The sequence below is a fragment of the Molossus molossus genome, unplaced genomic scaffold, assembly GCF_014108415.1.
Source record: "Molossus molossus isolate mMolMol1 unplaced genomic scaffold, mMolMol1.p scaffold_m16_p_13, whole genome shotgun sequence".
Lineage (NCBI taxonomy): Eukaryota > Metazoa > Chordata > Mammalia > Chiroptera > Molossidae > Molossus > Molossus molossus.
In genome coordinates this window covers 79,635,589-79,658,133 of record NW_023425348.1, presented here as the reverse complement: position 1 = coordinate 79,658,133, position 22,545 = coordinate 79,635,589, and the positions used below count along the sequence as shown (strand labels likewise).

Sequence of the window (22,545 nt, the reverse complement as noted above, 5' to 3'; positions counted from 1 at the left end):
CGAGGGCACGTACCTCAGTTGTGGTTTGTTCCTGGCCCTGATCAGGGCCATGCGGGAGGCAACCAGTCCATATGTCTCTCTCATGTCAATGTTTCTCTCTCTCTCCCTGTCTCTCCACCTAAAGATAAATGGAAAAATATCCTTGAGTGAGGATAAAAAAACCCCAAAAAACAAAAAATAAACAAAAATACTGAATCCTGATTATCACATGAATTTTTATGACCTTATATCCCTATTTTTTTGGCTTAATCCTCACCTGAGAATATTTTTCTATTAATTACGAGATAGAATGGAAGGGAGGGAGGGGAAAGAGAGAGAAACATGCCTACCACATGGCTCTGCCAGGGATGGGAATTGAACCTGTCACTCAGGTATGTGCTCTTGACTAGGAATCAAACCCTCGACCCTTTGGACTGTGGGCCGACATTCTAACTGCTGAACCAAACCAGTCAGGGCCTTATATCCCTATTTTAAAAAGTCTTACCCTCAATTAAATTTCACCTTTTTTATTTTCATAGTTCCTGGAAGACACAGTTGTATGTGCTTAAAGTCACATAAAATACTCTAGGTGTTTGAAGTATATATCACATAGCTATAATCTGGATAATCTGGACTTCGATATGTAGTGTTGCAGCCAACTTTATGAGAATATTCATGTGAAATCATCACCATTTTTCTAACTGATAATCAAGTTAATTTTTCATTTTCAACATGAACAACTTCTAATAAAAGTACTATTAGTCTACATTTTCTGACTTATGTAACAAGAACTATATAAAAACAACACAATGAATAAAGTAGACAATTTAAAACTTTACAGGAAAGAAATGAAACACTGGATTAGAACACAAGAGTCATGAATATTTATCATTCCAATACTTACGATGTTCTTGTAAACATATACAGAACCAATGTAGCTAAACAGAGTTGTTTTATATGTGACTCAGAAGTGACTCTCATTGCAACAGCAAATATTTATGAAACAAAGAATAATGGTCTAATAAATATGTCCACCTCCCAATCCCCAGAACCTCTGAATATGTTAAGTTACATGGCAAAGGGAAATTAAGGTAACTGATAGAGTTAAGGTTGCTAGTCAAATTACCTTAATTAAGATAGAAAATATAACCTGGATTATCTGGGTGAGCCCAGTGCAATCATAGGGTCTTTAAAAGCAGAATAGCTATGTCAACTATACTTAAAAAAAAATAAAAAAATAAAAATAAATAAAAGTAGTAAATGTTATAACAATAACAACAACATAAGTGGACTAGGAAAGTCAAACAGAGAGATGTGATTAAGGAAAATAGAGAGATGCAATGTTGCTGGCTTTGAAGATGTAATCAAAAGAGGCCAAGAGGCAAGGAATATGGGTGGCATCTACAAAGGCAAGGAAATGGACTTTCCCCTAGAACCTCCAAAAATATATATAGTGCTGCTGTCCCTTTGATTTTAGTGAAAGATGAGCTGGACTTCTAATTCACAGAACTGTAAGATAATACATTTATGTTAAGTCACCCAGTTAGTGATTTGTAACAGGAACACTGGAAAACTAATATAAGCAGCACCCACGAAGTCCCAGAAATAATACTTGACATAATGGTGATTAATAAAATAGGTGACAGCTTGCAAGTACTTAGTTGGATGGGTGCCGTAGACTGAATTGTGTCTTCCTAAAATACATATGTTGAAGCCCTCACCCCCAAACAGATGGTAACTAGAGAATGGGCCCTTGGGAGGTAATTCAGTTTAGATGAGGTCATAAGGCTGGGACCCCCAGAATGGGATTAGTGCCCTTGTAAGAGGAGACCCCAGAGAGTTTACTTTCTCTTTCCCTCTACCCTGTGACAGTAAGAATGCAGCTATCTACAAGCCAGAAAGAACCTCACCGGAATCTGACCATGCTGATCTTGGACCTCTAGTTTTCAAAACTGAGAAAATATTCTGTTGCTTAAGCCACCCAGTTGATAGTATTTTGTTATAGCAGCCCAGGCTGAGGCAGATTTGTTAATCAAATACTGAAAAAGGAACACTAAAATCAGTGCCAGAAATTGAATCTTAGTAACGCTATCATTACTCAGGTGATGGCAAATTCAACAGCCAGGAAATGACTTACTATTCATGTCAGAAAGTGTTGCTCTAAAAAAGACATAACTGAGCCCTGGCCGGTTTGGCTCAGCAGTTAGAGTGTCGGCCTGCAGTCCAGAGAGACCCGGTTTCGGTTCCTGTTAAGGGCATGTACCTCGGTTGCAGCTTGTCCCTGGCCCTGGTTGGGTTGTGTGGGTGGCAGCCACTCGATGTGTCTCTTTCACATGGATGTTTCTCTCTCTCTCTCTCCCTCCCACTCTATCTGAATAAAAAATGGAAAAATGTCCTTGGGTGAGGATAAAAAAAAAAAAAAAAAAAAAAAAAAAGACACAACTGAGTAAATTTTAACTTGATTACTAATCAAAACATTAGTAGTAGCAACTGTGTATGTGGGGCGCCGGCGCAGGGTAGCTTGATTAATTTCTTGTTTTTTTTTTATCCAATCCGGCCAGGGCTTTACTAATTTCTTTTACTGCAATCCCAACAAGTGTGAAATAAGCAATAACAACAAAGTTTTAATTTTTCTATGAAAATAACAAAACCAAACTGAAGGTTTCTTTTTGTTCATACTCTACTTATGGCTACAACAATTTAGTGAAGGGCAATGGATGGACTAAGTGGTCTTTCACTAGAACTGGATTATGAACAAAGGTTTTACACATTCCAAACACTGTTGGGTATTTTCAAACACTCCTGATACAGTCCCTGAGGAGGACAAGCTGGCAATAGCTAAGAAAATGAAAGATATAATGTATTCTTAGAACCCGAAAATTCTATTTTAAAGAATTTATCTTACAGCTAGATATACTCAATACACTGACAAAGCTGGAAAAATATACGCATAAGCATGTTCATAATGCAACACTGTTTATGACAGTAAAAACCTGGAAACAATCTAAATGTTCCTGACTAGGGAACTAGTTAAATAAATCACAGAATATCCATATAACTGAATACTATGCAGTCTTAAGATAGAAGGGCTTAGCTTTTTATTTCTGACATGGACAGATGTCTAAGTCATATTAAGTGAATAAAAGACAGTTGTGAGACAAAATGTTTCTAGCTATATGTTTAAAACAAATGTATATATGTTTGCAAATGAGTAGGAACTTTTTGAAAGAATGTACAACTAATTCTGTGATTGCTTCCAGGAAGGCTTGTGAATAGTTACAAACTTTCACTTTTCATTTCATATAACATACTAAGTAGCTTGAAAAAAATTTTTGAACAATGAGCATGTATTTTATAATTCTAAGTTCAATTATAAAATTTTAAAAAATTATTTTGATATTTGTTTTACAAATAAAACTACAGAACTGATGATGTTGTTAGTAGCAAGGCTTAGCACTGCAAAAAAATAAAACAATTTAGAATCAAGTCTGGACTTGAGTTCACATTCTGCTATTTCTTACCTGCATGGCCTTGGACAAGGAATTTAATCACACTCAGCCTAAATTTCTTTACTCAATAGAGAGGCCAGTACCCACATTTCACTGGGTCTGTATGAGAATAAAATGAGATAATATGAAAAGACTTGGTAAAGTATTCAGTGAAATATAGACATTAAGTTGTTTTTATTAAAATAAAAGTTTCTGTAAAAATCCTAAATTAGAGGCACTTCCATGTATGACTGTATAAAATGCAAACTCTATGAAGGCAGGGGCAGTATCTCCCTCATTGCTATATTCTAAGTACCTAACAAAGAAATCATTCAAATACGTGTTAAAGGAGTAAGCAAAGGCAGCCAAGTGTTAATGGGCACACCCAAAGCACTCAGCAAATACTTGCTCAAATAAAAATGTTCCTGATTCCATTTGGCCACTTTTGGCAGGTACTCTACAGCCTTGAGTTTTACTAAAGATTAATTACCCATCTCAACTCCCCATTCAAAGTGGAAAAGGCTGACCATTGGGTTCCCGCTTACCAGTCACCTGACTTCAATTAAAAAAAAACAAAAACTTAGTGCCTCCGAGGGAAAGTGAAGACTGAAGATGTTAGTAAAACGCATTAAATAAGTTATTTTAGAAAGTCAGATTCACATAGTTACTACTGACTAAACAAATATATACTTTGGCTTATATAAACTTGTCATGACTTCATAGATTTTTTTTTTTTTATCCTCACCCGAGGACATTTTTCCACTTTTTTGTTAAGATAGAGTGGGAGGAAGAAAGAGGAAGAGAGAGAGAGAGAGCAAAACATCGATGTGAAAGGGACACATCGAGTGGCTGCCACCCACACGACCAACCAGGGCCGGGACAAACTGCAACCAAGGTACGTGCCCTTAGCGGGAACCGAACCCGGGTCTCTCCGGACCGCAGGCTGACGCTCTAACTGCTGGGCCAAACTGGCCAGGGCAGTATAGATTTTTAATAAATCCTTCTTTTGTACATGTTTATATTAAAGAAGTTTCTTAATATTAAATGACTTTCCTAAATTTATATATGAAATTAATTTAACAATGCCAAAACCTCAAATATGAGTTCTTTGAGCATATACTAAAAGGTATGCTAGAGGTCATATATCCAAATATACAACAGGAAAGCATATCATGAGACACTGTCTTTTTTTGTGTGTGTGGTACGTGCCCCTAGCAGGAACCATACCAGAGACTCTCTGGTCCGTAGGCCAAACTCAACTGCTGAGCCAAACTGGCCAGGGCTGAGACACTGCTTTACAATGCTGTTTCCAATACCATGTTTTTAGAGAAGTCTTAGGTTGCCTATGCCTTTTATTCATAACAGGGAGAATGAAGGAATTGGTTTGTCTCCTTTAAAGTAAATGCACTGGGCCTCCTTTAGACTACTAAAATGATGGTGGCTCTTCAGGAGGCTGAAATGACACTTAAGAGCTGTCACAGGTTAAGTAACTGCTTGCACACAGACATACATGTACTCTCTCTTCCTTTCACTTAATGAGTATTTCCTAAGTTTATAACATATGTCTGGCACTGTTTTAGGCCCTGGGTTATGTTCCTGTAGAAAGACAAGCAATAAAATGTTTATTACATACAGTGCCAGTAATACATGCTATGAGGAAAAATAGAATTAGAGGACAGAGTGATGGAAGGAGAGGTTATTCTAGACAGTGTAGTCAGAAAAGAGGTGACATGTGTACAGAGACCTGAATGAAGAGAGGGGATGAGCCATGACATCTGCAGAAAAGTGTTTCAGGTAGAGGAAGGAGCAAGAAGTAGCAAATTTTGTGCTTTGAAGAACATCCCAAAGGCTGGTATGGCTGAAGTATGGCACGGAGGAAGGAAAATGGTATCTGGGGCAGAGAGGAGGCTAGGGGCTAGGCCCCAGGTCTTGCATGACCTTATAGGCCATGGTAAGAAGTCTAGGTTTTATTCTTTAAGTATGAATGGGAAACCACTGAAGGTTCTTGATGCTCTTTGCCTCCCTTCTCCCCAAAAGTTTCAGGGAGTGACAGGGCTAGACTTAGGGTTTTTAAAAGAGCATTTAAGCTGCTATGGGAATAATAAACTCTATGGGGCAAAGTGGAAGCAAGGAGATGTTTGGAGGCTACTGCCCAGGCTCAGGAGAGAGATAAAGACAGTCTGGACCAGGGTTGTAGAAGTAGAGGTAGAAAAACATGGCTCGATTCAGGGTACGTTTTGGATCTAGAGTTAACAGGTTGGTAGACTGGATATGAGATACGAGAGAAAGAAGAGTCAAAGAAAATACCAAGATTGACCTGAGCAATTTAGTTACAGGTGTATTGGGTGGAAAATCCATAGTTCGGCTTAGGACATGACGTATTTGTGATGTGTACTAGATAGCTAAGTGGAGATGTTGAGTGGTCAGTTGGATACATGAGTCTGGAGTTCAGGGAGAGACTACAGGTATGATTTGGGAGGCCTCAGAATATACATGGTATTTTATGCCATGCAACTGCATACAATCATCTGGTGAGCACATGCATAGAGGGAAGAGAAGGGGCGCACCAGTATTTAAGACTCACGAAGAAAAGAGAAATTCAGCAGAAGAGAATGAAAAGTCACGGCCAGGCATTTAGAAGAAAAATCGGGAGTGTTAGTCCTGGCAACCATGTAAGAAAATAGTTCAGTAAGGTATGAGGACAAATGCTGGATTGTTAAGGGGTTAAGATGATGCAGAATCAAGCACTGAATCTGGCATTATGAAAGGCCCCAGGTATCTTAACAGGAAATGTGTGCGGACGAAGGACTGATCGAAGTGGGTTTAAAAGAGACCTAGGCAAAGATGGGGAAGAGAGTCTGTGTGCACAAGTGATTCTTTTGAGGTGCCTTTATAAAAGAGCCATTCAACTGAGGAATTCCCCTTGCTTTTACCATCATACCTGAGGTACCGCTACTGTTCACACCGTGCTCCCTACATTTTGGGGAGCAAAGCTGTTCTAATTTTTGACCTGACAGGCTGGCAAGCGCTCTTATTCCTCCGTCAGATTGTCTTCTGTTCACCGCCACCATGCTTTTTAGACTGCAACAACTGCTGAGCCTCACAGCTGATCCTAACCCCTCCTCAACAGTGCAGCTGCCATTTCTCATCTCACCCCTGCCCCTTCCGATTATTTTTTCCTGCTTTTCTTGTTTGTCACTATTTTCTTGTCTCTTGTTGCTTCTCCATACTTTTCAACATCTGAGCAATAAGGTGACTTTGGATACAACATCAGTGACAAAGTGGATGACTTCCCTTGCACACAACCTGACCACAGTAGATAGGCAAGAGTAATCTCTGAAATCATGGCTCTTCTCACCTGTACAGCACCTTTCTGAAGGCCGAAGGCTTCCTTTAGGCTGGTCTCCAGATGACTATCATATTAATGAGTACAGAGGCTTCATTCAGACAATGGTAAATTCCTAAAAGACAGGAACCTCTTCTCTCATTTCCTTACATTATTCACTCAACAGATAGTATTGTAGCCTCTGTGATTAGGCAGCATGAGAGATGGTGGAGCTGCAGAGAGGAAGGACACAGCCACTCCCTTCACGGAGCAGGCAGTGGTCTAACAGGGCTTGTACGTAAGTACACGACACAAATGGTACGGTAAATGCTTTTGTAAGGGACACAGGATGCTCTGAAAGCATGTGGTAAACATAGCTTATTCAAATTTGGGCATTATAGAAGCTTTCCCAAGAAAGTGATTTTTAAGTTGTGAAGAGTATAAGTTAGCCAGGTTGGGACTCTTGGGATTCGTACCAAACTGTTGAAGGAACTTTTCCTTGGGGCATAAGAGTATGTGGAGGTGGAAGGAGTTCATTTTATTACTTTAAATACTCCCAAAAGATTAGATATTTATTTTTATAACACTGTGCTTTACTTTTGTAATTCAAATTTTCATTACTGAATTACAGTAATGATAGTGGCTATGGGAAGAAGTAAGATGTAATTAAAAAGTAAAATTGAAAGATGTTGGTAAGGAGTACGGGAGGGGGAGAAATGAAAAAGAACTAGATTTCTGATGTGGACAAATGTGTGGATGGCGAATGGTGGTGTCTTTCATTAAATTTGGAAAAATTGAGCATGACATAGGTGTAGGGGCAAAATAAGTTTAGATTTGGTCATACAAAGCTTGAAGTACCTTGAGGACATTCACACGGAATTAAAAGTTAATATATATCTTGAATCTATAACTCTGGAGAAAAAAATCTGAGTTGTAGAAAGAAATGTGGATATTCTCAGCATATATATGGTAACTTAAGTCCTCAGAAAGGATGAGATTGCGCAGGTATAAGCAAAGAGTAAAAAGAGAAGACTGGAACAGAAGCTGGAGGAAGAGCAATGTCAAAAACAGAATTCCTCAGAATGATCTGTGACCCATCTGCATCATAATCTCCTGAGGAGTTTGATAAAAGTGTAGACTCTTTGTCTCTACCAGCAACCTCCTGAATTAGACACTCTGAGTGGCCCAGGAATTTGCATTTTAGGCAAGAACTCAGATTATTTTTGTGCAAAGTAAAGCTTGAGAACCACTGATCCAGAAGATAAGTGGAGTAAGAAAAGCCAACAAACAAATAAACAAACAAACAAAAACACATTAAAAAAGAGCTGTGTTTTGCTCACCGCTAAAGAAAAATGAGAATTTTGTGTCACAGTAGCCAATGGAAAAGAGCTGGTGAAAAAGTAAGCAATCAATAAATACTTGCTCAATAAATAACTGGAAAAAGTATTTAAAGTTATAGTTTACCTCTGTATATTTCCAAGCTCCTATTACTACGCTACAGTAAAAACAAAGTTAATATCTGGGTAATTTATAAGAAGAAAAATAACAGTGGTAAATATCTAAAAAGTAAGAGATTGAATAGAATCACTTCGATGCCAAAGTCTAGGACAAATTGCTAAGGTTAAACAGGTGCCAAGCAAGTTAGTGAATAACCACCATGACCTCTCAGGTCCAGGTAAATCCCTGAAGTGTATAAACAAGGAAAGAGTACCCCATAACAAAATGATGGGTTCAGATTTTAAAAAAATGTTTTTAATGATTTTAGAGAGAGGAAGAGAAAGGAGAGAGAGAGAGAGAGAAAGAAACATGGATCGGTTGCCTCCTGCACACCCACTACTGGGGGTCAAACCTGAAACCTGGGATGTTTGGGAACCCATGACCTTCTGGTGCATGGGACAGTCGTGCAGTGGGTTCAGTTTTGAAAAGCTCTGAAATAAAGTGTCAGTTTCATGGTACTATATGGATACTCTCTCCTAGATTAACCAAATTATTTAACATCTGACAAAATTAAGCCTCTCCTTCACTTATAAACTATTAAAAACAATAGATAAAGATTTAGTCTGTCCAACCAAATCTGATAGCTCTTCTTTAGGTTATAGCTACTGAAATTAGGGCTTATCAAGTAGTTCTTTACCAAGGTTGCTAGTCTTCAGGGCATCAGTTTTGTCAGACACCTCATTTGCTCTGAGCAGTCAAAAGCATCTGCACTCCAAAGACATCTGGATAGGAGGCAAAATGACTAAGTAACTCCCAAATTAATTCATACCTATTTGGGACCCTATCCCATCCACCCATTCCCAATTTGAAATCACCACAAAACATGCTGCAGAGGTAAAATAAACTGGAAAAGAGAAGATACTTCATTATTCCATTTTTGCTTTTATTTTTCTATTTCTTCATTTGTAAGTGTTACCAAAGGTGGGGTGGGGGGTGCACTTCAAATTTACTGATTACAAAGTGCTTACTTGTTGTATGTTACCACAGATAAATAAGTTTTTACTGACTGTTGTGACTAAATACCATTCATTAGTTGGGTGACTTTCTCACCTATGAGTTGTACGATATATTCTTAAAGAATTTTTCCAAATCTAAAATTCTATCATCCCAAGATTGGAGAAGAGGGAAATAGTAGTCAAGAAAACAAATGTTATAGTGCTAGAGTTGAAAAAGATGATACTCTATTCACTTAAATTTTTAAAGTACTTATGAAGAAAGAATACCCAGAGGCAATGAATCCAGTGCTAGCTAGCTAGTAGTACAACTTCTTGATCCAATAAGGCTGCAACAAACTGGTAACATTTCAAGAGTCCATCTGTTAGAACAGGAAACATTAATTTTTTCCCACAGAAATGATGCGATACATAGTAGCTAGGCTCTAAGGCTAATTCACAAGTTTATTTAATCTCCAATGCAAGTGAATTGCTAGACACTTTTGATAAAAATAGAAAATAAATATTGCCACACTAGTAGTTAAGCAAAAAGAACATCAAAATGAAACAAAAATGTTTATCTTGCAGCCTCTTCTTCACAATGCAGTCAACCAAAAGATCCATTGGCCTGATTACACACACAGGAGGGCCTCCTAATGACTAGATTAGAATAACCCACTCTTCAAGTCCATGGACTCCAAGTTAAGGACTGCTGCTTAAATAACATTAGCGGGTAATGGTTCAGAAGTATTCCAGAGCTGGAGAGGATAAGGAGAGGAGGGCTTTTTTTTTTTTTTTTTTTTAAATCCCCTGACCCCAGTGGGACATGAACTTAGTGACGGAAGCATTCTCTTCACATCCTAGCTCCAGGATTTCCTGGACAATGCTCCTGGGAGTTCAGTGGCAGCTCAGTAAACATGGAGCCTAAAAACACTGGAGATATGCTTCCTAGCAGGAGCAGGGACTGTGGAAAGAACAATTTCCTGAGCTGCCATGCCAAGTACCAGACACCTGCTACTGCCAGAAGTAGCCCCAGCTTTGACTGTGAGGAGGCTGCCTGGAGGAATGTCTGCTTCCTGGCTCTGACTGAATCCCCATTTCAACCCCTCTACAGATGAAGGGCTTCCAATATACATGCATGCTCACACGTCTGCAGTCTGTAACTTGTGGGTGCCTATCTTTATCATCTGCTAAGGCTAGAAATAGAAAAACCAAATGAATGTTCGTTCTCTTCTCCTGGGAAGGAATACCTACTGTACTTTGAACTTTAACTACAATGATGGAAATGTCTTTATTTAAGTCCATATTGTGGGCAATTCAGATTTTTAATTCATAAGTACTTCTCCACATCCACTATGAAACAATGACCTGTTATATCTAATTTGAACAGGTTAAAAAGCCAGGTAAAGCGTTTCAGAAAGTATTTGTCACTCTAGTTTTCTACAATCTGCTGTTGTAATTTGCCCTTGGCCTTTTCCCTGATATTAAGCAACTTTAAAACTGAAATCATAGATAGTATAACCAAAAACAAGTAACAAGGAATTTGATATATCATGTAGGACATTACACACACACACACACACACACTAAGTTTTTAGTTATGTCTCTGAATGTATGGATCTTCAGTTTACTCAAATCTACTAAAGAGACCTTTCAATTCTTTAATAAGTATACCCAAATGTTATAATTAATCACAATTATAATTGAGGTTTGGATTCTGCCTGCATTCACATTATTGCTGGAAGGGCAGCATGGGTAATGCACACACAGCTATCAGAGTGGAACTCAAAAGCTGACCATGGTACCCAACTCTTTATTTATATGTGCTGCATTTTCCTCTGATCCAACATTCCTTCCCTAGCCTCTTATTGTTACAATATAGTCACCAATTTTATTTCTTCTGGTATAAATGTTTATGGTTACATGAACTTAAGTAAATTTCATGTGGTAAAATATTGAAAAATTCACATAAAAGGATAATTTAAAAAGTCATGTAATAAGGAAATCTTGCTTCCCTAACTTTAAGCCCAACAACTTACTGCAGAGAGACTTGGCAAAGATCCAGAAAATTCTTTAGCTCTCTCCCTTTCTGAGACAACCCATATCTTTCCCCACTACAAAAGATATATCCAATGTGCAAAATGAAGGAATTTGTTAAAAAAACAAAAACCAAATTCTACTTTCCCATTGCCATGTTCAGCATAAAATACATTTCTACCAGCTTTCAGATGGGCTACTTTCTCAGCTGAGTGGCAGGATACCAAAATGGGAAGGAGAAATCAATGTCATGGAGTATAAATAGCTGTGGCCAAAAAACAATACTGCAGAAGAACCAATAAGGGAAGGGCTCCCCAAATTGCAGCAAGAGTGAGTTAATTCTGTGTCCCTTCATGGAGGGCCTCAGGGAAACCATCACAAGGAAACAAAAGGGTGGAAGTAACCAGGACTCACACAGGATTTCCAATCTTTCCTTAGAAACGAACTTGCAGTGTTTTCTAGGGTTTCTGAAACACATATTTATTAAATCTCAGCTGGTATGGCCATAAGAAGGAATTTTTTTTCTAATGCAAGTTGGGTATAGAGAAAATGCCACTCAATAGGAAGTCAGTCTTTTTTCAGATATACTGAAAAGCACTCACCAATACCAACGCTGATTTTTAAATATTTTGCTTAACTCACTCATTATATCTGAGATAAAATGTGCATCCCATGGCAAATCTAAATGTGAACCACACTTGACACAAAAAGTAAACTTGAATTGTGTTCCTATCCCCATTCATTACACACAACTTTAAGGTCCAGTAATTTCACATAATGGTTAATACGTTTGAGATCGGTGGGTTGATCTGCTTGAAGGTACACACTTCACTTTCTAAATGTTTGCTGAACTTTTCAGAATTGCTTTCAAATGTTGACATGTATTAAGTTTACCAAGTTTCTGTTTCACACACACACAAAGGTACTCTTTGGGCGTCAGCATCCACAAAATGCAGGCAACCATAAAGTTATGTAAGAAAAGCAGGAATTAGTTCAGGCACAAGAATCCAGGAAATCGCATATCCTTCTTGCGGGTTCACGGCAACTAGATAAAAAAACAATGCAAAGTCCACGGGGAAACCAAGGCAGCTAGAGCTGAAAAGATGCGGGCAACGCCACTAGAGGCATCTCCGAGCATCCCTTCGGAAGGAGACTTTCTAGTCCCTGCTGAGCCCCTGCTGACCTGGGTAACGGTGCGCGCCGACACCACCACTGCCGGACAGGAATGGCAGCAAGTGGGAGAGGAGACGAGGGGACGCAGCAATAAATGACCCACTGCCTATGGGTGCCCAAGCTGTCACCACCCTGGGACCCGGCGCTGCCACCTGCTTTCTACCTCCTCGGGGAGCGCTGGCGACGCGTGGGCCCGAGGAGAACGGAGGCAGAGACGAAAAAACGCATCTGTGGTTTCCAAAGCCCGAGCACGAGAAGATGTCCCCAGGGCCCGAACCCCACAGCCGGGCGAGGCTCCCCACGCGGCGCGCGGCAGCAGGGGTGGAAGCCTGAGAACTTGCAGGCGGCTGCGGCGAGGGCCAGGGCACACGAGGGGAGAGGGCGGCGCCGGGTCATCCGGGCCCGGGTGCGGGTACCGAGCGAAGGTGGTCTGGGGGCGGGGCCGCGCGAAGCCAAACAGCCAGGGGTCGGGAAGGGGAATCCCCCCAGGGCGAGGGCCGGCGCGGGCGGACAGGGGCGCCCTAGCCGCTACCTGCTGCTGGATCTTCCCGTCCTCCGTGACGACCCAGTGCGTGGTGGCGAGGGCCCCTCGGGCCGCCATACTCAGCAAGGCGGAAAGGCTGAGGAGCCAGCCTGGGCCGGAGCGCGGTGGCAGCTCGCACCAGCCGCGGACCCTTACTGCCGCCGCCATTTTGCCCCCCCGGCCGGGCCGCTTACACCGGAAGCGGAAGCGGGCCCCCGCCGCCCGCCATCTTGGGGAGGTCGGCGTTGGAAGAGGAGGAGGAGCCGAGGGGGCGCCGCCGGCCGACGACCGGCGTTGTCGAGCTCGGCCTGGGCGACCGGGAAGCGCGGCCTCCGGCGGCTGGCCCAGTCTGGTTTCAGGTCGGGGACCGCTTCTTTGTTTGTTTTCCTGGGTGCGGGCCGCTCTCGGAGCGTGGGAACCAGAGGGAGATAGAAGTAGTGCTTTAGGTGGAGCCTACGCCAGACGAGAAGACTCAAGAGTGTGCGGACACACACACGCTCTCTGAAAGAAAACCTTGGTTTTATCTTATTTTTTCACTTCTGGTTGCGTACGATAGTTGAGAAATAAAAGGTATGCATTCGAAGCACCCAGGGAAAAGATGTATTACCTTTATTCTAAAAGCCTCACAGTGAGTGGAAGCTTCAAAGTCTGGACGGCTGTTAGTGGAGGGCCGCGCTGTCCAGTAGACATACAATGTGAGCAACGAGCCACGTATGTAATTTAAAAGAAAGAGGAGATAACTGACACGTTTAAACCCATTATGTACGAAATACAAGTTCTATATGAAATTCGTACAACTTGGTTTCCAAGACTCAGCATAAAAAAAAAAAAATCTAATATGTATTTTACGATTACAGACCATCTAAATGTGCACTATCCAGATGCAGGGACTGAAGAGCCACCTGCGACTGGTGGCTAGTTCCTGGGCAGCATGGGTCTGGGTCTGCGGTCTAGGTCTGGAGACCAGCAGCATTGGTATCACGTGGGAGCTTATGAGAAAAGCACATTGGTGGCTCTTCTCATCCCTGTTAGGTTCTGTCTTTTCACTGAAGTCCCAAGTGACTGGTTTGTACACTCAGATTTGAGAAGCACATCCGGCTTAGTGAACCAACGGGCAGTCCAAGGGCCTAGCCTGGCCTCTAGCTTCTACTTAGATATGTCGTTTTAGGTATTTCAGGGCTGCCTTCCAGCTTTGTGTGTCATTTTGTATTTCGTTTCATTGTGCTTTTGGGTTTCTCTTTGAGAAAAGGAGAATGAGAATTTGACCTGATGACTTCCCTACACTGGTGTATTTCAGGGGAAAAAATTGCCAAGTGTTTAGAGGTCATTTCATGCCGTGGAAGCAATGCACAGCAGTGGTTTATTGTTCTCCCCCAGAGCAGCTTTTCTTGAGGACTGAAGGAATGAACAGTCATTCATTAAACAGGTATGGCTCACCTGCTTTTGTCTAGTACTCTGCTAGACATTGGATATGGAAACATGACCACTGAGCAGTCTGCACTCTTGTGGGATATTGGTAGGTTAACAATCGAAATGCACATGTATAGAAGAGCAACCAGCCAGGTGAAAAGGCATGGCGCAAAGGTGCAGATTTGGGCAAAATAAGCAGTAAGTCTGAAAAGGTGAAATTGGTGACAGGTTGTAAGGGTTTCTTACATGTCATACCAAGAAGATTAAACATAGATAGTAGGAATGTCCCAACATTTTGAAATAGAAAAAGGGCAAGTGATGGAGTCCCTTTGTGCTCAGCATCTTATTTTAAGGCATAGAGGTCAACCCTCTTACCTCTGTATGAATCTGCTAAGTAATGGCAGTGGTCGTCATCCCACATTTGTTGACTGTTTAGTGTATGCTGGGCGCTGTACATGCACAGTTCCTATTAATTTTTGCTAATTTACCATGAGCAGGCTGGTTAAGTAATTTGGCCAACATCATATACAGGTAATAAGCAGAACTCAAGATTTGGAATTGGATCTACCCGACTCTAGAACTTGAGCCTGGATAAAGGATGGTGAGGAGTTTGAGAGAAGCCCCAACATCTCATGTTTTGTCCATCCGCAGTTTCTTTGACACAAGTTAACCTGTAAAGGGGTAAAATCATAGCTTCTGTAGCTTTAATGTACCACCCACCTCTATTTTCCCTAAATGATAACCCTTGTTCTTTGGGATTCTGTATTAGTTTTCTTTCTTTCTTTCTTTTTTTTTTTTTTTAATTCCTTACCCGAGGACATTTTTGCATTATCTTGAGATAGAGCAGGAGGGACAAAGGGAGGAAGAGAGAGAACATCGATGTGAGAGAGACACATCGAGTGGTCGCCGCCTACACGACCCTACCAGGGGCTGGGGACAAACTGCAACCGAGGTATGTGCACCTTAGCGGTAACTGAACCTGGGCCTCCTGGTGTGCGGGCCGATGCTCTAACCGCTGAACCAAACCGGCCAGGGCTCTGTATTAGTTTTCTATTGTTGTGTAATGAATAACTACAAATATTGGAGCTTAACACACACTTAACTCAGTTTCCATGGGTCGAGCGTCTGACATGGTGGGGCTAGGTTCTCTGCCCAGGATCTCACATGACTGATACCAAGGCTGCTGTCTCATCTGAGGCTTGGAGGCCTCTTCCAGACTCTTTCAAGTTCTTGGCAGAATTCAGTTCTTTGCCATTGTAGGACTGAGGTCCCAATTTTCTTGCTGGCTGCTGACTGTGGCCACTCTAAACTTCAAGGCCACCAACCATTCCTTGCCACCTGGCCCTCAATATGGCATCAGTTCCTTCAAGGCAAGCAGGAAAACCTCCAGTGTTTGAATCTAACTTCCTTCAATCTCTGATCTCTCTGCCCAGATTTAAAGGGTTCATGTAATTAGATAAGGTCCACCTGGATAATCTCTTTTGATTAACCCCAAATCAATTAATTAGTAACCTTAATCACATCTACAAAAATTCATTTTGCCATATAACATGATAAACCACAGGGATTATATTCACATGTTCTCCCCATATTTGAGGGAGATTTATGAGGGCAAGGATCGTTGGGGTCATCCTAGAATTCTGCCTGCACAAGTTCTGACTGCCAAATTCTGCTCCCCTGGTCTTTTACTGAACTGTTTTAAGCTTCACACAGTAAAACTTAGAAGTGACTACTCATCCTGTTCCCTGTCTGAAATCCTTTCCTTGCTCTTCTGTTTCAAATATATTATTTAAGGTACAGCTTAAATCCAAATTGTAAAAATCTTTCAGCTTCTGTTTGCCTCTTCTGATTTCAACATTAGTGTAACACTAATGTTGCACTTAATACCATGTTACTTTGCACATTTTGAACAGCTAAACTCTTGAGTAATTCTTTGTTCAATTAGTCAGGCTATTAACATCTGAAGACAGGAAGCATTCATATACAAATATATTTTTATCTTCCATAAAGCTTCCATACTTAAGTGGTTAGTTTGCTTAGTTTTTTAGTCCCTACCCCCAAAAAGGTAGCTTTCCCATTTTATGTGAATAAAACATTAAAAATCAACCTAAATTAAATTGTTGCTACTTATTTTCTACACCCAGATAGATCACCTGTTAACCTTATTTTATTCTAAGACTTGATTTTTTCCCTTTTTATTCTTCTCTTTTAGATGCTTAGATAAAACCTATAGAAATGTAAGATGGTAGTTGACAAAATTTCTTATCTCTAAATTGTAATTTCTCAGTTGAACAAATGATAGAAAAACCCATAACTTCATTTAACTTGGTCTTTCAACATAAAGTATTTTGACAAATAGATCCTTTTTTTCATTCTCATTATAAATTATAGAATTTTTGAAGCTAGGAATTAGACAATGATAAAATGATTTTTCTGGATTTTTAATTTCCTTCCTTGGGCCATTTTATCTGAAAGTTGCAAAAAAATCTTTATACTATGTATCCTTTCACAAAAACACTTAAGATACAAAATACCTGGAAGTGTTAATACTAGTTTTAATTCTGTTAATTTATCATCTTTTTGCTTTACACTCAAATCAAATTTTAAAACACGGTTTGTTATTTTTCATAGTCTGTGGCTGGGCTCAGCTGATTGGTTTATCGCTTCTTGTTGGCTGGGGTCATCCATAAGGTTGCATTCAGGTGAGACCTCTGATGGGGCTGGAATGTCTCAAAATGGCTCCTCTCACATGTCTGGTGCTTTAGTTGGAGTGGCTAAAATGGCTAGAGTGGCTGGGCCTCTCTCTCAGGGCTCTGAAAATGTGAAAGTAGAAGTTGCCAGTCTCCTTGAAGGCCAGGCCAGAACTGGCAAAGTGTCACTTCTGCATTCTGTTGGTCAAAGTAACAAGGCTAGCCCATATTCAAGGGGAAAAGGAAACAGACTCATCTTGATTAAATGAAGCAGCATGTTCGTGCAGGAATGGAAGGAATTAATGGCAGCCCACTACTGTAGTTAATTCCTCTAGACCGGTGGTTCTCAACCTTCTAATGCCGCAACCCTTTAATACAGTTCCTCATGTTGTGGTGACACCCAACCATAAAATTATTTTTGTTGCTACTTCATAACTGTCATTTTGCTACTGTTATGTCTTAGGCGACCTCTGTGAATGGGTCGTTTGACCCCCAAAGGGGTTGAGAACCGCTGCTCTAGACTCTAGATTTTATGATTAAATCCAAGTTCATTCTATTCAAACCTTTCCAGAGTTTGCGGTTTTTGACCTTATCCATCACTTATAGCATGCTAAATTTTAGTTTGCCCTTATAGGAATACCATTTCCTCATCTTTTAAAAAAATTAAAAAAAATTTTTTTAAAAAAATTTTTGAGAGAAGGGAGAGATAGAAATATTGATGTGAGAAACACTGATTGGCTGCCTCTTGCACACCTCCTACTGGGGATCGAGCCCGCAACCTGGGCACGTGCCTTGACCTGGTGTCGAGCCTAGACCCCTCAATCCATGGGATGATGCTCCATTCACTGAGCCGCACGCTGGCCGGGCCATTTCCCCATCTTTTATTTGCTCCCCTCTGTTCCTTTTCTGCTTAGGTATTTGAGGAATGCAAACTAGAACTGTAGATTGTGGTTACATTAGTTTTAGGGAATGAATGTACAACTTGATTTTTTAGGTTTTTGATAAATTAGACTTGTTTCCATTACACTTGCTACATTAAAGATAACTTGTAAGACTGAACTTGAAGGTAGAGCAGTAGCTTGTCTATCTTTGTATTTTCATAGTCTGACACTGCTTGGCATATGAAAAGCAATCAATGTTTAATGAATATCCAAGAATCTGAAGTCATCATAATCACAACACATTAAGACACAAAACAAAATTACAAAAGGAAATTTATTTCAAAAGCATAAGGAAACATTTACTTTTGAACAATGTGATAAACAGGTGTCTCGCAAAAGAAAAAAATCATGACGAAGTTTTTCATTCAAATTTCTGAAGCAAAAATAACCTAAGTTGTGCATTATTGCCTTAGGAGAGGGAAGGAGAACAATGAGTTGGTAAAAGAAGAAACAGTCAACACCAGACTTGAAGTAGAGTCAACTCTGCTTAGAGTTTACAAATATTCTTAAAAGAAAAAGAAGAAAAGTTACACTTTAATGTTCAAATTTTATATAACTGTATAATACAGTTCCTATACTTGAAATGGCTTTAGGCCACTTGCTGATCTGCCTCTGAGTTGACTATCTGGTCACAGTTTTCAGATAGCAATTCCATGTTCCTATGTCTGTTCAGATTCCAAGGGAGCTGGAGTTCAGCTCACTGTCTTTTGGAATGTTTAGATTATTGCCACCACTCCATAGTCAAGCCGACCAACTTCTTTTGCTCACTTGTTTAATTCTAGTCTTCAAAAAATATTTTCCTATAAACATGTGCAGTAATTCTAACAAAGGGGTTTTGCTTTTTCCTCAATGTATAAAGGTTAACAGTAATGAAGACACCTGCATTGGAATCACTAATTATTCCTCAAAAAAATATGTCAAACTACTAGAAAATGTCATTCAGACATTGGATTTGAATAGCGAACTTGAGAGGGAAGATTAACTGTGGAACAAAACAAAAATATATGCAACATTCAAATACAGAGCAAAGGGCCTATGTTACTAAAAATGCCCATGACATTAAACACTCCACAAACCCCCCCATCTGTTGTTTTAACCTAAAGATTCTATTGGCTAACTTATACAATAATTTTGATTAATAACCTGAGAAGTTAAAATCTTCAAAGTGGCAAAAGCAAACAGAGAGCATCCCTTCTTATTGGTACAGCATGTTATCAAGTCACTTTTCCTGGATTGCCCTGGTTAATAAATCCCCAAATTCTAAATTATTCTATGTCATCCTGTAGAAACCTGTTTGTACATCAGATTCAATATTCTGGCTGTATTTCTCCAAAAGGGATTTCCAAACTCTTCTTTGAAAATGCAGCCTTTGCTTATTTTTAGTTTTAAATAACAATAATCATGTAAGTGCAACGGACTCAAAATCTCTCACTACTGGGAGGAAAACCTACATAACAAGTTAATAATGGATTCAGCCGCAAAAGGGTAATTGCCATGTTAAAGATTACCTGTTCCTGGAATTTAAAAAAATGATTTATGTTGTGTAGTCAAGTTTCACAGCATGCATATATATATATATACACACACACATACATACGCTTATGTATGTATGTATATTATACATACACATTTCTATTCAGATAGTAAGATCCCAGATTTAAAAGTTTATATCAACATATGGAGAAGAGTTAAGTAAGCAGTGCAAAGCAACTTACTTTCTCCTAAAAATGTAGTATTTCTACATTTTAAGAAGGCTGATAAATATTTTGCTCTTAGGATACTATGTAGGAATGCTGAACCATTGCCTAGCAGCTTTATTACAAAAACAATGAAAACAAAATGTTAAGATTGACCATTACTCTTCTCCATATATTGGGGGAAAAGAAAGGACAGAGGGGAGAAGAAAATCAGTAATCTTTCAAAACTGATGATCTTTACCAGTTATCAGAAATAGACTGAATTTCATTATATTTTAGACTTGAATAGCTCTCAACAAATTATTAAGATGTTTAAAAGTAAAAGATTCACAATATGAAGTCTGAATAATGATGATATTGCAAAAACAAGATTGCTCACAAAGCATCCAAAAATATCGCTGTGGTTTTACCTTGGACACAACCATGGTCTGTTACAAAAGTAGATCATACATACAAAGGTATAAAGAACATTAAGTTTTAGCTGAAGGCAGCAGTCCTTTTAAAGGGACATCCCCGGCAATCCAATGAGTAGTAGAATTTAAGTATATAAGCTCATGACAATGCTGAAGAATGTGATGTTTTATTCAGTAGAGTCTTCCTCGACTACGATTTCCTCGTGCTCCCCAACCTCGGCCACCTCTACTTCCCCTGAAGGCTCCTCTCTGCTCTACGAAAAAGCGAACAAGGGTTTAGGTCTTGCTCATGACTTCATGGTACGGCAAATGAAGCTCCGAGCTCTGAATGTAGCAGTAGGCTACACCATCCACACTATCCACAAATTCAATCTGTACATAAAACCAGGGCAACATATATATCAAAGAACATATGACAAGGTGCAAGATAGTCATAGTAGGTACTCAACTAAATGTATCCCATTGACAAAGATGTTTCAAGGTCATAATGTTATAACTATTTATTAGCTCTTTATTTTGGTGCCTATCACTACTAAAGATAATTAATGAAACTATAACAATTTCTATACTTAACAGAAAAGCCACTGGCTTTCCAAAGTTGGTGACATAAATGCAAAACATCTTAAACTATCAATGATCATTTTTGAAACAGTAGGCCAGACTAACCTTATTTTCCTTTCCATTGCAATGGATAGGCAATTTGTTTTGCTCATAATATTTCAAGCACCAAAACTCAGAAAAATGTAGATACAGATGCCGACAGCTTTTCTCACTACCAGCTACGTGAACTGCTCAGAGACACTGCAAAAGGTGATGATATGTATATATACAGGGTTTGGGTTACTGATTGTAAATTAAGCACATCTGCTGAAAAATCAAGTCACTGTGTCATATGGTACAGTAAGTCTTTGATTGGTGAGTCTCTTTTATAGTTCCAGAGAAACTTTTAGTTCCAGAGATTAAATCTCTTCATTGAACTTTTGAACTTCCTCATTGAAGCAATCTTATTAGGAGCAATAAAAAGAACCCAGTGTTGGCATTTTTGGATCCATAAGGTTGGATACTTTAAAAGTTCCTATTAAGTCAGTATTGCGATAGATTTTTTTTTTTTGCCATTATGGCTAGAAATACAGTACCTTATTTGGGCGATGTTTTGACATTATTATTATTATTTTTTCCTCCAGAAATTCTGAGTTAGAAAACTAACTAGATCTTTCTCCATCTTAGCCAACATTTATCTGTTTAATAGAATGGGATTTGATTCAAATTCACCTCTCATGTCATGACACATTTTTTTTCTAACTTCATTGGTACACAGACCATTTAAATGAAACTACCATGTTTATTACCTCAGTGAACACATTCACAATATTAGAGGTGGTCTGAGGGCAAGATGTTCTCAGTGATAGATGCAATGACCATGGGTACATTTAGGTAGTGTCACAACCTTTATGTGGGCTATAACTCTGCATTTTTTACTACGATTTGGCCTCATCTATTGCACATGCCTGCACATTTCCCCCTATCACCAAATTTTCTTTTTGAAGGTCTTCACTGTGAGAGACCATTCTGCACTTCCATGATTTTTCCCCAGTGGTTTCAAGTTAACTTAAAAAACCACTACTACCAGTTAAAATTATGCTTTAAAAATTATTTTTATATTCTAAAAAGGTAAATGGTAAAGGACATAAGTCATAAAATACAGAATGTTTAGTGCTCCTGGGTTACTGGGGAACTTTGTTTAAAGGAAGGAAAACTAAACATGGGTATGTGTATATAAATGATTTGATTAAAAATGCACAAAGGAAGCTGAACTCAGTTGTGGGAACCAATACTATGTTCATAAAGTAAATAAGAGAGACATGTGTCAGTAAAGTTATAAACTTGGATTAGGAAAAAAGTCTAAATATGCCTGCATGGACTTAAAGAACAATCACAAATTCTGCCTCCTTTATGGTGAACAAGTTCAGGCCCATGGCCCATAACACTAGTACAATTTATTTTCTTTACAATAGACCTGTTCACTGTAATAGGGTGGGCGGTAATGTTAACACTACCTGGTTCCCTAATAGCACAAAGGAATAAATCTAACCCCTCAGTGTACATGACTTTTTAAAAAAAAACCCATCTAGTCTGGCTGGTATGGCTCAGTGGACTGAGCGTCGTCCCATGGACTGAGAGGTCCTGGTTTGATTCCTGGTCAAGGCACATGCCCAGGTTGCAGGCTCCATCCCCACTGGGGGGCCGTGCAGGAGGCAACTGATCAATGTATCACTCTCATACCAATGTTTCAATCTCTCTCTTCCTTCCTCTGTCTCTAAAAAAAAAAAAATCAATAAAAACATGTTAAGCCCATCTGGTATGGATCAATGGTTGAGCATCGACCTGTGCACCAAGAGGTCAGGACACATGCCCAGGTTGTAGGCCAAATCCCCAGTGG

At 39.6% G+C, this 22,545-nt stretch overlaps 2 protein-coding genes and 1 long non-coding RNA gene across 6 annotated transcripts in view; 1 reads left to right on the top strand and 2 right to left on the bottom strand.

Moving 5' to 3' along the window:
* The window catches only part of TTC17 (tetratricopeptide repeat domain 17), a 97,408-nt gene extending 84,257 nt beyond the window's left edge, over positions 1 to 13,151 (bottom strand). Inside the window, exon 1 of one of the 2 annotated variants that reach the window (XM_036258010.1) lies at positions 12,964 to 13,151. In XM_036258010.1, the coding sequence (XP_036113903.1) occupies positions 12,964 to 13,122 (159 nt within the window). In that variant the 5' untranslated portion in view covers positions 13,123 to 13,151. Of the gene's footprint in view, positions 1 to 3,500; positions 3,588 to 12,963 lie in introns of those variants that run through there. The other variant, XM_036258011.1, reaches the window with a different exon arrangement.
* Positions 13,152 to 13,239: 88 nt separating this feature from the next.
* LOC118627761 overlaps positions 13,240 to 22,545 on the top strand; it is a 13,462-nt gene continuing 4,156 nt past the window's right edge. Inside the window, exons 1-2 of one of the 2 annotated variants that reach the window (XR_004959218.1) lie at positions 13,240 to 13,313; positions 14,252 to 14,380. This is a non-coding gene — a long non-coding RNA (uncharacterized LOC118627761). Of the gene's footprint in view, positions 13,525 to 14,251; positions 14,381 to 22,545 lie in introns of both variants that reach the window. The other variant, XR_004959219.1, reaches the window with a different exon arrangement.
* Positions 18,252 to 22,545, bottom strand: part of API5 (apoptosis inhibitor 5) — a 24,739-nt gene continuing 20,445 nt past the window's right edge. Inside the window, exon 14 of one of the 2 annotated variants that reach the window (XM_036258198.1) lies at positions 18,252 to 20,359. In XM_036258198.1, the coding sequence (XP_036114091.1) occupies positions 20,277 to 20,359 (83 nt within the window). In that variant the 3' untranslated portion in view covers positions 18,252 to 20,276. The remainder of the gene's footprint in view (positions 20,360 to 22,545) is intronic. The other variant, XM_036258199.1, reaches the window with a different exon arrangement.